Raw genomic sequence first — 17,105 nt, 5'->3', positions numbered from 1 at the left:
GCTCTATGTTGCTAGTTTGCCAAACTCTCTGTTGCTTTCCTCTGATACGGGTTTCAACAATCCTCCTCAGATCATTCTTTGTTCATTCTTCGTCAACACCATGTTCAGCTTGTAATCCTTGTATATGTGGATGACCTCATCAATGCTGGTAATGACTCCGTTGCTACTAGCAAGTTCAAGGACTATCTCCATGCCTGTTTTCACATGAAAAATTTGGGAAAACTCAAGTATTTTTTAGGGGTGGAGGTTGCTTGATCCCCTGCGGGACTCTTCCTCAGTCAACACAAATATGCTTTGAATATCATTATGGAGACCGAGTTGCTTGGATTGCGACCATCCTCTACTCCCTTAGAAGAAAATCATAAGTTAGCTCTAGCAGAAGGACCTCTGCTCTCTGATCCTGGTCGATATCGGCGCCTTGTTGAGCGCCTCATTTACTTGTGCTTTACTCGCCCCGAACTCTCTTACAATGTTCATTTCTTGTCCCAATTTATGCAGCAGCCACGCGAAGAACATTGGACAACCGCATTGTGTTTTGTTCGCTATCTCAAGGGGCAGCCCTGCCAAGACATTCTCTTAGGCAGGGACAGTGACCTTACTCTTCATGGTTGGTGTGACTCTGATTGGGTAAGTTTTCCTTTTACTCGAAGATCTATTACAGGATGGTTCATTCTTCTTGGCAAATCCCAGTATCTTGGAAAACAAAGAAGCAACATACAGTGTCTAGATCCTCTGCCGAGGCAGAGTATCGCTCTATGGCTAATACTACTTGTGAGCTCAAATGGTTGAAGGAACTCCTTTCAATCTTGGCATCTCTCATACACAACCCACGTGTCTCTCCTGTGATAGCCAGTCTGCATTACACATTGCCAAGAATCCTGTCTTCCATGAACGGACTAAATACATTGAGGTTGACTGTCACTTCGTTTGCAATTCCATTACTCAAAATCTCATCCTTCCTTCCTATGTTCCCACACATACTCATTTGATAGATATATTTACTAAAACCCTTGGCTCTACACAGTTCAGTTCTTTACTAGCCAAGTTGGACATTCATAATTTGCACGCTCCAACTTGGGGGGGGGGAAGGGGGAAGGTAATGAGCGAATTCACCCTATTCTTAACACAAATCCAAGTGGATCGATCACGAACATATCAAGGCTTTGTTTTTGTTAGAAATATTCCAATTGATTCTTTTTGTAGTAATTTGTTGCTGTCAAATACATGTATATGAGTAGTTTCTATCTTTAGATAATTGCTGCCTTTGTTACGAGATTGCAGCAGATTTGTTTCTCTTTTTGATAGGTAACTAAAGCATGTATATATTTCTACCTTTGGTATTCAATAAGACTAGATTTTTCCCACAAAATTTAGCAATTAGTCTTTGATATATCTCGTCATTTTAGCAAAATATTCTTCATAATCTTGTATTACAAGCTAAAGACGAATGTTAGAAACTTAAGAGCTATAATTCTTAGCATCCAACAACTATGTAGAAAGTGGAACAGTCACATAAATTAGTAGATTTAACCTTTGATGACTTGAAAAATACTATGGAAAACAAAAAATAAAATAAAAATGCAAAACGCACAAGAATAATGTCAAATAGTGCAAACACCCTAAACTGAGAAGTAGAAAGCATAGTTTAGAAATTAAAAAAACTAGTGAGTAGCAGGTCAATTAAATAAAATACAAAGTAAGATTATTTTTTATTAGGTTTTAAACACCATGTCGAAAGAAAAAGAGATTAAAATATATGAAATAAAATTCATGTATATTTGATACATAGTAAATAACTTTATTTATTATAATAAGGTAATATTTAAAATTTCTTATACATATTTACTATAAATACACTATCTAATATAATAAATAAGTATTTTATTTATTTATAATTATTTTTAATAATACACGTCTTTATTGCACTCTTATTCATAATTATAAATTTTTTTAGTTGATATTGTTGTTATTCTTATTCTCTTGTTAAGGGATGTTTTTGTTAATTGAGCAAAATTTTTTTTGATATAAAATTATACAATAGTTAAAGAGTGTTCACATTGATTAAACAAATATTTTTTTTATGCTTGTAATGTTAGAGGAGTTTTACTATCAATTTTTTAAATAGCTGTTATTCTCTTATTTTTTTTAATAGATATAAGTTATGTTGTTCTTTTTTGTTATTGAATTAACTTTTCAGAAATTAAATAATTTTTTAAATGCAAGATGATATTCTTGTTATAATTTTTGAACATTTATAAAGTTAATATTTGTTGAAATGATTTTGTACTTTTATCGAATAACATGTAAAGGGTTTTTTTAATTAAACAAAAGTAATGTATTTTTTAATTAGACTACTTTTTTGATCAATTTAAAACTGGCTTTCATATCTTAATTTAATTTAAATTAAATTATATAAATTTAAATAATAAACATATTTTGAAATTAAAATATTAAAAAATAAGTCAACTTAGGAATTGGATTCCCTCCCTAAAAAAATAATCTATGATAATCTATGTTAGATATAACTATAAAATATTATAAATATTTTATAATCGCTGCATATAAAATTAACTGCCAAAATCGTGGATCCCCTCAACACACATATTCGTAGGAGTTGGTCAAATCATCTAAAATCTTTGTATCGAATAAATAAATATGCAAACACAAAATAATTGTATCACATTATTGTGATGCTTTTTTTTCTTCTTTGGAAATGACTCCATGTGTGTTTTTTTATTTTTATTTTTTATGAACATAAAATATTGTTATACATGACTAAGATAACCTTACCCATCTTCCCTAAGAAAAAAATAAAAAAAATAAAAAAAATAATTGAGCAATTCGAGACTACGTAATTTTAACCACTTATATTTTATTATATATATTATATTTATCCATTTTTGTCCATTTGCGATCGAGATCGAAAAAACAAAGATACACAAAATAATAGTATCGGTATTGTGATTTTTTTTGTCTGTGTATTAGGATTTTAATTGGTATGTAAAAGTAGCTTCATGTATTTTATTCTTATGAAGGGTTTTAATTTAATTTGTATATAATGGTTATTTTTATTTAACAATAATATTTATTAAGTTATATTTTATTAGAATCAATAAATATTCTATAAACAAAACATGTATTTAGAAAAAAAAGTCTTCTTATATAGTTGACTATATTGATTTTCTTTTTTCTATTAAAAAAATGAATAGTAAGATGCATGAATGAATAAGATTATCCTGATGGAAAATGTGGCACTGTGTGAAGCACACGTGTGAGAAGTAAGCAGACACACGCATTACGCATTGCTTGCATAAGATCGTGAATTATGGGTTTCTGTTAGAAGCTTTTCCTTTTTGTTAGCTTTTGCAGTCTGTTGAGGTGTCACTCTTGTGGTTGAATAAATGCCTTTTTCATATGAGAGCAATGGTTTTGGCATCAAAGGATGAGATACACTTTTTATCGTACCTTCTTTCACTTTCATCATCTAATATCCAATGGGAATCCACAACCACGCACATTTTATGTGCTTGGTCATTTTCTGCATGCTTTTTTCAACTTTTCTTATACGATTAACAATTTTTAATTTTTGAATATTGGTAAAACCCTCATTTTTGTTTAGTTTCTTTTTCAGGTATACCAACCTCCATGAAACAATTTTCTGGTCCGTAATGATTTAGGGTTCTCTCTCCTTTGTATTTTGTATTGGTTCACCACCTAACAACTATTGTTTTTTTGCACCTCGTGCTTCTTTCTTCAACCTTTGACATGCCTGTTCTATCTGTCTTTCCTCTCCTCATCATTTTGTAACCATTTCTAACACTAATATTCAATTTTTTTTTTTTTAAATATTACATTCAATTGAAGTGTGAGTTGTGAAGTTGTTGCGTTAAACTTTTATGTCACAGTAATCATTTTCACTATTATAAAATGTTTTTTTTGTTTCTTGACTTCTTAATTTCTTTGATCACATTATCAACTTCTATAGCATTTAATTTGTGGTTTCTTTATAGTTTTTGAGCTTTCTAATTATTATTATTTATTATAACTAGTTTGTTTTTACTCTCTATACTTTTTTATTATTTTTCTATATCTTTTTTTTTTTGTCATATGTAAACTAAGCAATTGTCATTATGATATAAGTTCGATGCTCCTCAGAATAAACACGTTTATTTAGTAAAAAACTGAGAGCCTTATGAAATTCAGGTTAGCTAGATTACTAATTTACTGTTGCGAATTCTTGGTAAAGTTAGCAATATTGTAAAAATTAAGCAGTTTAAGTGACACTTATTCCTTCTTAAACTCTTGTCACTTGAAATTTATGATATAAATTTGATTATAAAATTTATTAAAAAAATTTAAAATTAATTTATTTTAATGATCACACAAAAAAATATTGAGATAAATTATAAAAAACTTATAAAAATTATAAATTATTTCAATTTCGTAATTTTTCGCAAACTCATTTAAATGCATGCTAATTCTTCCTTTACAATTAATAAAAGAATTTCGTTAACTTTGGGATTGAGTTTAAATACAAAAAATAGCAATATATTATTTAAAAAAAGCATATTTACTTATATTAAAATTATAAAAATGTAATAAATGCATATTTTTGAATAAAATTATATTATTTTTAAGTAGTTACACTCAATTCTAAAGATAAAAGTTAACATTTTTCATAATAAAATACCAACAGGATTTTTTGCTCTTAAAAAGAGAGAACAATAATCACTTGTCAGATGAGAACAACAAAAAGCAAGAACATGATCAAAGTATGGTTTCACTAGTAGCTCAGTTCTAGTTTGTAAGAGATCAATGGAGGGTAGTGACATATCAAGAGTTGAAAGTCTAAGAGCTAGTAGTTCTAGCATATGGAGGAACCATAGCATGGATGTTTTCTCAACATCTGAACGTGAAGATGATGAAGAAAATCTCAAATGGGCAGCAATAGAGAGGCTCCCAACATATCTACGCATTAGAAGAAGCATACTCCGCAGTGAAGATGGGAAAGGAAGAGAGGTTGATATCAAGCAACTGGGCTTAACAGAGAAAAAGATTCTTCTAGAGAGACTTGTGAAAATAGCAGAAGAAGATAATGAAAAGTTCTTGTTGAAACTCAGGGAAAGAATGGACAGGTAAGAGTAATTATTTGTCATAGAGAAAGAAGTTCATGAATTAAAAGGACCACTTTTTTATGGCTGAATTGCTTTATCTTGTGATTTATGACATAGAAAAATGATAATTTGAAACTGTTATGGTGGTTGAGATTTGAGATACTTGTAATTATAATTGTTCTGTTGAACTGAATTTGCAGAGTTGGGCTTGATATTCCAACCATTGAAGTTCGATTTGAGCATATAAATGTGGAAGCACAAGTTTATGTTGGAGGTAGAGCGTTGCCTTCATTACTAAACTTCTATGTTAATGTAATAGAGGTAATTCAATATGGCACATGCTGTTTCCATTGTGTTATTGGTCTCTATCTTCAACTGTCTGTAAAATGATCTCTTTCTTTTGCCAAGGGGTTCTTGAATTATCTGCACATAATTCCAAGTCCAAAGAAAACTTTAAATATTCTTCAGAATATTAGTGGAATCATAAGGCCTAGAAGGTGAATTCAAGACATTTTGTTTATTTTTCATATTGTATTTTTTTTAGATTTTACTAAAAACTAACATTGTTCGCCTTCCAGTTTGATCTTTTCTTGTTCTGATGATAGACTTTTTGCAGAATGACATTGCTTTTGGGGCCCCCAGGCTCTGGAAAGACCACTTTGTTGTTGGCATTGGCTGGAAAACTTGGTAAAGATTTGAAAGTAAGGAAACCAAAATTCGGTATCATTATCAAATGGAAAATTTTGGGGGGGGGGGGGGGGGGGTTGACCAGATATGAATATTATGCCGCTGATTTTATTCTTAATTATAATAACTAATTTCATTGGTGATGAATCCTTAGCATTCTGGGAGAGTAACATACAATGGGCATGGGCTTGAAGAGTTTGTGCCACAAAGGACATCCGCATATGTAAGTCAACATGATAACCACATTGGAGAAATGACTGTGAGAGAAACACTAGCTTTCTCAGCAAGATGTCAAGGGGTTGGACAGAATTATGGTTGGTTGCTCCATTTTGAGTATTGAAAGAATACCCTTTGGCTAAATTTCATCCTTCTTAAGTTCTCTTAATCTTTTGAATTTCACTGCTTATAGAGATGTTGACTGAACTACTAAGAAGAGAGAAGCAAGCAAAGATTATACCAGATCCTGATATTGATGCCTATATGAAGGTGAGAAAAAAAGGTTGATAAAAGAAGTCTCTATTTTTGTTTGAATTGCTGAACACAGAAAATTCTGAGAAAGCTGCATTGTTTATGTACATGTGATTCATCGAAAACTGTGCAGGCAGCAGCACTAGAAGGACAACAAACAAGTGTGGTCACTGACTATATTCTTAAGGTAGAAGTCCAGATTCATCAAATAAGGGAATATAAATTTCTTGCAAAAGAATATAGGATATTTTATGTTTTCCATTCTAAAATGTTTCAGATTTTGGGACTTGAAGTCTGTGCTGACATTATGGTTGGAGATGGAATGATAAGAGGTATCTCAGGAGGGCAGAAAAAGAGAGTCACAACAGGTAGTTTCTGTTCATCAAGAACAGCATGACAAAATAACTTAGACCAGAATTTGGAACTTATAAAGAGTTTGATTGATAAAAGTTTCTGCAAAATAATGAAGGGGAGATGCTGGTTGGACCTATAAAAGTGCTCTTCATGGATGAGATATCAACTGGTTTGGACAGTTCCACAACTTTTCAGATAATCAACTCAATCCGGCAATCCATTCATATTCTGAATGGAACTGCACTTGTGTCTCTGCTACAGCCAGCACCAGAAACTTATCAACTATTTGATGATATAATACTTCTGACAGATGGACAAATTGTGTACCAAGGACCAAGAGAAAATGTACTTGAGTTCTTTGAATCAATGGGTTTCAGGTGTCCTGAGAGAAAAGGAGTCGCTGACTTCTTACAAGAAGTATGATTGTGATTCACTTATTCTTGCTTTCAAAACTTTTCTGTTTCTTTTTTTGGTATAGAGTAAATTTTGTTGTCATGATGTGCAATAGGTGACATCAAGAAAAGATCAATGGCAATATTGGGCACGTAAGGATGAACCTTACAGCTTTGTCACTGTCAAGGATTTTGCAGAAGCATTCCAGTTATTTCACATTGGTCAAAAACTTGGAGACGAGCTAGTCAATCCTTTTGATAAGTCTAAATGCCATCCAAATGCCTTGACCACTAAGAAGTATGGTGTTGATAGGATGGAGCTGCTGAGGGCTTGTTCTAGCAGAGAATTTTTACTTATGAAGCGAAATTCATTTGTCTACGTATTCAAAGTCACCCAAGTGAGAAACATTCAAGCACTTTTGTTAGTGATATTATCTTATTTGAAACTAGATTCCTTGGACAAAAAATTTGTTATGAATGCATCAAAATGCTAAGTGGAGTAATAATTGGGCCTGCTTAGAAGAGCTTATATACAGTTTACGAAAAAAAAAAAAAAACTTATGACTTTCATAAGTTGTTTTCTGCTTATTTTGACAAGTTTCTTGGTTTAGCTTATCAAAATAAGCTGTTATCAACTTATTCCAATAAATTTTATTGTTAAATTTATGACAAGTTATTATTTTAAAAGAATTTTTTGAATAAGCACTTAAACAAGCTATGTATCGAAACGCACCAATTATCATTTTCTTCTTTTGTGAGTTCTTATGCATGTCTTGTTCATCCTTTTCAGCTCATCTATTTAGCTATCATGACAACAACATTATTTCTACGAGCTAAGATGCATCGGGATACCGTGGAGGATGGAGGAACTTACATGGGGGCTCTTTTCTTCGCAGTCACTGTGGCAATGTTTAATGGAATATCAGAGCTAAATATGGCCATCATGAAACTTCCTATCTTCTACAAGCAAAGGGACCTTCTTTTCTATCCTGCATGGGCTTATTCTCTTCCACCGTGGATTCTCAAAATACCAATAACCCTAATAGAAGTTGCTATTTGGGAAGGCATCACTTACTATGCCGTTGGCTTTGATCCAAGTTTTGTAAGGCAAGAAGCCACAAACATCACATACCATGATCAAGATCCAGTTTGGATAAGCTTATGCAAAAATATTTACTATTTATAAGAGAAGTAAAATAAGAAGATAAAACACAAAATTCTTCTTATAACTTAAACTTCTACTTTTTTTTTTTTCAATTAACTTCTCTAAAACATAAGATGCATAAGTTGAATTTAATTAATGAGAAGGGTTTTATCTCTTTATTTTCTTCTTTTACAAGTACTTCTGCAAAGTTTATCCAAACAGTGTCTTAAGCTACTAGTTACTCATTTTGGCATCTAATGAGAAGCTTTATTGGCAGGCTTTTAAAACAGTATTTGATAATACTGTGCATTAACCAAATGGCATCTTCACTATTTCGGTTGATGGCAGCATTGGGAAGGGATGTTATAGTTGCAAACACAGTTGGAGGATTTGCATTACTAGTAGTTTTGGCCTTGGGAGGATTTGTGATTTCAAGAGGTAAAAAAAAATGTTCATATAACTTCAAAGTTTGTTGATGTAATGAACCTATATTTTTTTTAACATGTCTGTTCTTTTGGGCCAGAGGATGTGCACAAATGGTTTCTGTGGGGTTACTGGTCCTCACCACTTATGTATGGACAGAATGCTATTGCTGTGAATGAGTTTCTTGGACATAGTTGGACAAAGGTATCCTCCTTTGTTTCAAATGCTGAATAAACTCTACTAAGAGAAATAATGAGTTTTGACATGATATGTTTTATGAAATGATTTATTGATCTGATTGCTGCAGGTTACTCCTAATTCCAATGAAACACTGGGAGTTCTAATACTTAAAACTCGTGGATTTTTTCCTGAAGCTTATTGGTATTGGATTGGAGTAGGAGCATTGATTGGTTATGTTTTTCTACTCAATTCTCTGTTCACCATGGCTTTGCAATATCTCAGTCGTATGTACCATCTTCATTTTTGTCTAAGTTGCAAACTTTGTTTGGACCTCTTTTCTGACTTAATTTCTGATCATTGGATATGTTGATTCTGCAGCATTCAGAAAGGATCAAGCAGGGCTATCCCAAGAGAAATTGCTTGAGAGAAATGCTTCAACAGCTGAAGCGTTCATTCAATTACAAAATCTAAAGAACTCTTCTGGTGAGTCCGTGAGAGCCATAACATACTTTCCGTAGCTTTAGTATTCAAGCCATAACAGTATGACTATGATGACGAGACAGAAACAAAGATGGTGGAAGAAGCAAGCATATCACCCAGAGTTAGTGATGATAAAGCTAACAGATGTGGAAAGAGGGGTATGGTTCTTCCTTTTCAACCGCTGTCCCTCACTTTTGATGAGATCAGATATTCTGTAGACATGCCACAGGTACCTTACATACTTCCTTTTTAAAGATATAATCTTTCTATTGGTACGGTGTTGGCTATTTAAAATATATAGAGTATTTTCTTTAATTCCTCTCTCTCTCTCTCTCTTTTTCATGAAATGGACATGACAATTTTTTTAGTTTTGTTAGAGAGTGTGTTGCTAGCCTTCTTCTTTCTAAATAATCAGCATTGCACCTGGTATTTTTAATCACTCTCTTTATGTAACTACGGAAACAGGGTATTTCAACACTATTTATGATTTTTATGTATCCAAAAATCATTCTCATCTGTCTTCAATATCCTGCTTCCACAAGGGAAAAATATATTAGAATTCCTCCACATTCTGACTATTATCTTGATTTTAGGAAATGAAAAAACAAGGAGTTTCTGAGGATCGTCTAGAACTCTTGAAGGGTGTTAGTGGTGTCTTTAGGCCTGGAGTATTAACAGCTCTGATGGGTGTAAGTGGTGCTGGCAAGACTACTCTAATGGATGTATTAGCTGGAAGGAAAACTGGTGGATATATAGAGGGAAGCATCACAATATCTGGGTACCCAAAGAAGCAAGAAACATTTGCTCGCATCTCAGGATACTGTGAACAATTTGATATACACTCACCCAATGTCACAGTTTATGAATCTTTGCTATATTCAGCATGGCTTCGGTTGCCCCGTGAAGTTGATAAGGCAACAAGAAAGGTACAATTTTCTCCTTTCTGAATTATAAGCATGTCTTAAATTTGAGCTTATGCGTAACTGAACCCCAAAAGGTAGCTCATAAGGTAAGGATTGTTTCAACCTATATAATCTTTATTTAGTCATATCTGTAGTATTCCCTTACAAGATTGCTCCAAGTGCAGAACAAATAATTGATATTCCTTCTAACCTTTGGTGTGGACATAACAGCTTATTAACTTGAACTCAATTTTATGAGATGCAGATGTTCATTGAGGAAGTTATGGAGCTTGTAGAGCTTAACTCATTAAGAGAAGCACTTGTTGGATTGCCAGGAGAGACAGGACTTTCAACAGAGCAGCGCAAGAGGCTTACAATTGCAGTTGAACTTGTAGCCAACCCATCAATAATATTCATGGATGAGCCAACCTCTGGCCTTGATGCTAGAGCAGCTGCAATTGTAATGAGGACTGTGAGGAACACTGTGGACACAGGACGTACCGTTGTTTGCACCATCCACCAGCCAAGTATTGATATATTTGATGCCTTTGATGAGGTAAGAACTTAGGGGGAAATTTTGTTTTGGCCTTTTGTGTAACACTGCATTTCAAAGAGTTAATTGCAGCAATCTCAATCTTTTCAGCTTTTACTTCTGAAATTGGGAGGGGAGCAAATATATGCTGGTCCATTAGGCCGCCACTGTTTTCATCTGATTCAGTACTTTGAGGTGAATCTCTACTGTATATGAGATTGAGCATGTATCATAAACTGATGCTGTAGCTTTAGGAGATTCATTATAGTTCATTGTTACTATAGGCTATCGAAGGAATTCCTAAGATTAGAGATGGTTACAATCCTGCAACCTGGATGTTGGAAGTTACATCAGCAGGAACAGAAGCATGTCTTAAGGTCAATTTCACTAATGTGTACAAAAACTCAGAACTACACCGGTTAGTATCCTATCTTAAACCTTATATTTTGTTTGATAACATAATCACAAATATTAGTAATGAGAAGTTATTTTATTTCTTTTCAATTTTTCATTTGATGTTTAAAATAAAATCAAGGGTAAATTACACTTTACCCCCCTTAAGTTTCATGCTTTCTCAATTTACTCCCAAACCACCCTATACATCTTTTTTAATTCACTTTATCCTCCATAGGAGAATTTATTGACAGAAAAAAAGTACAAGGGTTAAATTGAAAAAGCATGAAACTACATGGTGATAAAGTGAAATTATCAACTTATCAATAAGTTGCTGATACTTCCAATTGTTTAGGAGAAACAAACAATTGATCCAAGAACTTAGTATACCTCCCCAAGGTTCAAAGGATCTACACTTTGATAGTCAGTATTCACAGACTTTGGTGACACAATGTAAAGCTTGTCTATGGAAACAACATTTATCATACTGGCGGAATACGTCATATACTGCAGTTAGACTCCTATTTACAACACTAATAGCTTTATTATTTGGGATCATATTTTGGGACATTGGCTTGAAAAGGTACGTGAAACAAAATACATTGCATAAAATAAATAGTGATGTGAAAATGGAATTCAAAACAAACCTTACCGCATAATAGGCTAATACATTTAAATAAATGAAAATCACAGGAGAAAAGAGCAAGATCTTTTCAATGCTATGGGTTCAATGTATGCTGCAGTTACCTTCATTGGAGTCCAAAATGGTGCCTCAGTGCAGCCTGTAATAGCAGTGGAGAGAACAGTCTTCTATAGAGAGAGAGCTGCTGGAATGTATTCAGCTTTGCCATATGCTCTTGCACAGGTAAAATACTCACTTCACTTATATTTTGAGCTTAAACCTAACTCAAACGCAAAAGCTAACTTGGGAAAATCCATGGGACAAGGTTTGTTTTTCCTACAATCTAGGTGAGGATTGTCTTAGTCTTCTACTTTAGTCATATTTGTAGTTAACGTAGGATCTTGATAACTTCAATGCATGCAACCCTTTAAAAAGAACATGATATGACACATTTTTGTTCTACCAATCACAGTCCAAAGGAAAAAATGTTATGAGATGCAAAAGTTGAACTCTAACAAGTAACAACTGTATTATATTTGCAGGCTATTATTGAACTTCCCCACATCTTGGTTCAGACCCTGATGTATGGGCTTATAGTATATGCCATGATGGGATTCGATTGGACCACATCAAAGTTCTTGTGGTATCTTTTCTTCATGTACTTCACTTTCTTGTACTACACCTTCTATGGTATGATGACAATGGCCATCACTCCCAACCCACAAGTTGCTAGCATATTGTCCAGTGCATTCTATGCAATATGGAGCCTTTTCTCGGGCTTCATCATTCCCATATCTGTGAGTTACAACCTTGCTGGCATCTTTTTGTGCTACATAAAAAGATTTATGTACTAACCTTTAAGAGTTTGAGCTAGCTGCTGCTGATATATCATTTAATGGAAATTAAACTGGTAATATAAAAATTGAGTCTACACCATTAGCATGATGCACATTAACATACACTTTCATTGATATAGCAAATTAATATATTATATTATCAATATATTATTCACTTGGTATAACACGTCAAGTTGTTGCTAGTGTGATAATTTAATTTTTGTTAGACAAAGAATATAATAATAAAAGAGTGATTTTTCTATCATGTACAACATTGCAGATTATAAAATTATAAAATTTAATGTAATTTAATGCATTGATAGTATGCTATAAGTTTTTATGAAAACTTACTATAACATTTTTCCATTTCCTTTGTATGTTACATATTATTTTGTAGTGTGCATGACATGATCTAACTTAAAAAATAAAACAATTACAGAGAATACCCATATGGTGGAAGTGGTACTACTGGATTTGTCCTGTTGCATGGACCTTGAATGGATTAGTGGCTTCTCAATATGGTGACAACAGAGACACACTAGAGAATGGTCAAAAGGTTGAAGAATTTGTGAGGAGTTACTTTGGGTTTGAACATGACTTTCTTGGAGTGGTTGCAATTGTGGTGGCCGGTTTCTCAGTGTTGTTTGCACTCATCTTTGCCTTTGGAATCAAAGCGTTCAACTTCCAAAAACGGTGAAATCATTGCTATGCTTCTTCTCTAGACCCTACAGTTTTTATACATCTATATGAAGCATTGTGCCTATGCTCTCAATTCTCACTCCAATCAATTTACATGGAAACGCACGTTCCAGGCGAAGGCTGAACTGAAGTTAGCAATTCTTTTGTTAACATTCTGACATTATATATACACAGATCTAAGTGCATGTTTAGAAAAGCTTAAACTCGAAGAAATATTTGCTTATTTTTTATACAAGTTTTCTGAAAAATATGAATAAAAATAAGCAATTATTTCTTTAAAGTAAGCTAAAGTCACACATACACTAAATCTTAGGTTATCCTTTCCGTGAAATCAAAGCAATAATTTCTTCCTCCCATGAGGAAATAAGTGAGAGTAGCAATACAAAAGCGGATGGAATATAATCCGTTATTTTCTGTTAGAATTTCATTTGTTTGTGCTGAAAAATGCCATGTAATTGAGAGTTATTATAATTTTATTATATATATATATATATATATATATTTATCATATCATTCGTCATATTTGATATTTTTCCTCTTTAAAAAACGAATAACTATAATTTTTTCCTTAACTAAAAACTAAATCCTTTGTAATTGGATGTTGGGTGTATGTGGTTTATAAAAATGTCATAATTACATAGCCCAATTTGGTGGTTAGGTCATTACTTGTTCATGAGCAGCATAACAGGAAAATTATTTGTTGACACCCACCTTTTAAGTGTAAAATGAGAGGATGGGAGAAAGAAAGAAAATAAAATGAAAAGAAAAGAGAAAGAAGATAAAAAAAAAAGAAAAGGCGATGTGATAGTATAAAAAAAAACTAAAAAAAAGAAGAGAAAAAGCAAGTAAAAATAATAATAATTCAGCATAAAATAGAGTTTAGAAGGCAAATTAAGTAGCTTTAGTACAGTAAGGTCCATACCCCTTCCTCTAGTATAACTTTCACCCAAGTCTGCCATCTCTGTCTAAATAATTAATATAAATATAATAACAATACCAAAATAAAAAAAAAAGAAGAGGTGAGAATCATCAGAATATTTGTAATTAAAGAATATACGATTATTTAAACAAATTAATTACATAAAAATCCTTTCAAGTAATGTTACAGAGTAATTAAAATTTCAGGTTCACAGCAACATGCATGAATTGTGAATTAGAATACACTAAAACAACATGATTTTATTTTTATATTAAATTTATGCGTGGCATTTAATGAGGATTAAATTATTATTTTATTATTTAATTTTAACGTCTTTCAATAAAAACTAAAGTGATTGATAGGAGTTAATTTTAGAAATTAAAATTTAAAATTTAGAGCTAGGTAATAATTGCTTTATTCAAATTCTTATTAAAATTTTTTAAAGACATATTTTAATTCAAAATATAATAGTTTAAAGATTATCAAGTGACATAATATACATTTCATATTTTAATGTAATAAAATATAAGCCATTGTTGGTTTTAAAATAATTAATGATTTAGTTTTTAAATTTGTAAAAATATTTTATTTTAAAATTATGGAATGATATTTATTTTATTTTCTAATTTAGATATTAAATTTTAAAAATGTAAATTAAATGAAATTTTAAAATATAAAATTAAAATATTTTATAATTTTAATGATTAAATTGATGAATTTTGAAACTGATTCAATATATTATTGTTGAGGGCCAATAGTTAGGTGGCTCGAAGCAAACATAGACAATTTTTTAATATAGACTAAAATAATTTTTTATTAGGGACAATTTTATTAAATATAAACACAAATAGTTTTTTATTTTTCTTTTTAAAAACTGAGGAAAAGTCATCTATAAACAATTTACGATTTGTCTGCGAGACTTTATATTTCTCTATACAATCAACTCCTTCGGATTAAAGTTTTCATGTATTAAATTTTTTGTAAATAATTTTTCATTTAAATTACTAAAACTTAATATTATGTATATGATATTGTATATTATTATTATTACTACTTATTATATACAGTGAACATATTATACAACTAACGACGTCGGAAACCAACTAGTATAAGCTCACATGCAGATGATCAGAATCAGTTAGAATGTTAGAACAAACAGTTAGTTAGTTAGTTGAATCTAATAAGCGAGAAATGTAGGGAGCTTTGCATGATTTTGTATAAAAGAAGGATCGTTGACAGTGTATTGGGCATTTTTTGATTCAGAAAATAATACAATTGTCTTCTTTGGAGTGAGAGTCCTCCATCTTTCCTTTCAACATATATCAATTGGTGCTTTCATTGCCTTCCTCTCACTTGCATTTACTATGGCGAAAGGTACACGTTATGCACGCTTAAAGGAGCAAGTTCGTCTTATGGATACCAAACTTGAATCGCTAACAACGACTCATGAACGATGATTCTTGTAGATTGATGAGTCTCTTCAGCAGATTCATGCATTGCTCAACCAGTGCATAAAAAACAGTCACAATGAGAATGAGGAAATGACACCACCACAATCACTACAATCGCCAATTCTAACTGGAAGGTTAGAAATTCCACAGTTCGATGGCAGTGATGCAGATGACTAGATTTTCAAAGTCCAAGAGCTCTTTTCATGTACATACACCAGTTTCTCACAGAGTAAAACTGGCTTCCATAGCCATGAGCAGAGCAGCATATACTTGGTACAAATGGATGGCTCAAAATAATCTTCTTAGCACATGAGAAGCATTCTTGACAGCGGTTAAGCTGCGTTTTGGCACGAGTTTATACGAAGATCATCGTGTAGCTCTGAAGGAGGTGTGTCAGACGACAACAGTGTGTGCCTACCAAGCAGCTTTTGAATCCATTTTTCTCAAGGTAACAGGCTTATCAGAATCTTGGCTCACTAGTTTCTTCATAGCTGGTCTACATGAACATTTGAAATTCAAATTATTAATAGCTCAACCCGCATCCTACTTTCAAACTTTGAATCTTGCCAAACTCCATGAGCAGAAACACAACCAAACCCACTCTATCCACACCACTGAGGCCACAAAAAGTGTACCTACAACTACTCACTGACAATCTTCTTGGTCCACCTCGCTATTCCCAACCCAGACTTCACCAACAGTGCCACAAACCCAACCATTACAAACTTTTCAAAGAGTGACAACCACACAACACACATTCTCCTAAGCCTCCGTAACACAATCCCCTAAACAGAAATGCGCACTCGAAGAGAGAAAGGCCTATGTTACTATTGTAATGAAGCTTATACTATGGCCATAGATGTAAGGCACAATGCTGTCTAAACATTGGACCTGAGGCGGGCAATCAAATAGCAAATGAGGAGGGATACCCTTGTACACAGAAACCAAGCTCAATGCGATACTAGAGATATCCTTACATGCACTCATAGGGCATGGAAATCTCCCAACACTTCACGTGATGGCTTCTTGCCAAACACAGATACTTTCAGTACTGATAGATGGGGGGAGCACATTTAATTTTGTGAAACCCAGCGTCGCTCAACATCTTCATTGACACCAAGCCACCATTACACCCTTTCGAGTCTTCGTGGGCAGTGGACAACACTTAGTGTGCAACCAAAAATGTCAGGATGTTACCCTCAAGATTCAAGGTAATGAGTTCACTATTTATCTTTTTATCTTGGACATTGAGAGCATTGATGTAGTTCTTGGGGTACAATGGATGCGTACATTGGGACCCATTACGATAAACTATGAGGAGTTGACCATGACGTTCACTACTAAGGATGGCCAGATACAATTAAAGGGTACTCAACTTACTCTCAGACCCTTAAAATAGCGAGAGATGAATCAGTTGGTAACATTAGAACACACAGGGGTCCTGCTTCCATTTGTTACTACTCCAACTTTCTTGAGACCAAGCCCTAGCTCCTTCGCCTATAATACAGA

The 17,105-nt window shown here is 32.9% G+C and overlaps 1 protein-coding gene across 4 annotated transcripts; it reads left to right on the top strand.

Moving 5' to 3' along the window:
* The first annotated feature begins 4,685 nt into the window (after window positions 1-4,685).
* On the top strand, window positions 4,686-13,322 carry LOC113848102 (ABC transporter G family member 39-like). 4 transcript variants are annotated; one of them, XM_027477487.1, is made up of 24 exons: window positions 4,686-5,135; window positions 5,315-5,435; window positions 5,523-5,611; window positions 5,731-5,815; window positions 5,956-6,115; window positions 6,211-6,287; window positions 6,403-6,456; window positions 6,547-6,637; window positions 6,739-7,040; window positions 7,132-7,413; window positions 7,806-8,122; window positions 8,437-8,597; window positions 8,683-8,786; window positions 8,890-9,046; window positions 9,141-9,245; window positions 9,326-9,471; window positions 9,836-10,168; window positions 10,410-10,700; window positions 10,788-10,871; window positions 10,961-11,094; window positions 11,425-11,652; window positions 11,763-11,934; window positions 12,234-12,488; window positions 12,967-13,322. In XM_027477487.1, exons 1-24 carry the CDS (start codon window positions 4,816-4,818, stop codon window positions 13,222-13,224), a joined length of 4,326 nt encoding a protein of 1,441 aa, XP_027333288.1. In that variant the 5' UTR covers window positions 4,686-4,815; the 3' UTR covers window positions 13,225-13,322. The 4 variants fall into 4 exon arrangements, with proteins under 4 accessions (XP_027333288.1, XP_027333289.1, XP_027333290.1 ...); XM_027477489.1 differs by having other exon boundaries at window positions 4,996-5,135; window positions 5,315-5,388; XM_027477488.1 differs by lacking the exon at window positions 12,967-13,322 and having other exon boundaries at window positions 11,763-12,038; window positions 12,234-12,415.
* Window positions 13,323-17,105: the final 3,783 nt, after the last annotated feature.

This window comes from Abrus precatorius, unplaced genomic scaffold, assembly GCF_003935025.1.
Source record: "Abrus precatorius isolate BTA unplaced genomic scaffold, Abrus_2018 Scaffold8, whole genome shotgun sequence".
Taxonomy (NCBI): Eukaryota; Viridiplantae; Streptophyta; class Magnoliopsida; order Fabales; family Fabaceae; genus Abrus; species Abrus precatorius.
This window is presented reverse-complemented; position numbering and strand designations above follow the sequence as displayed.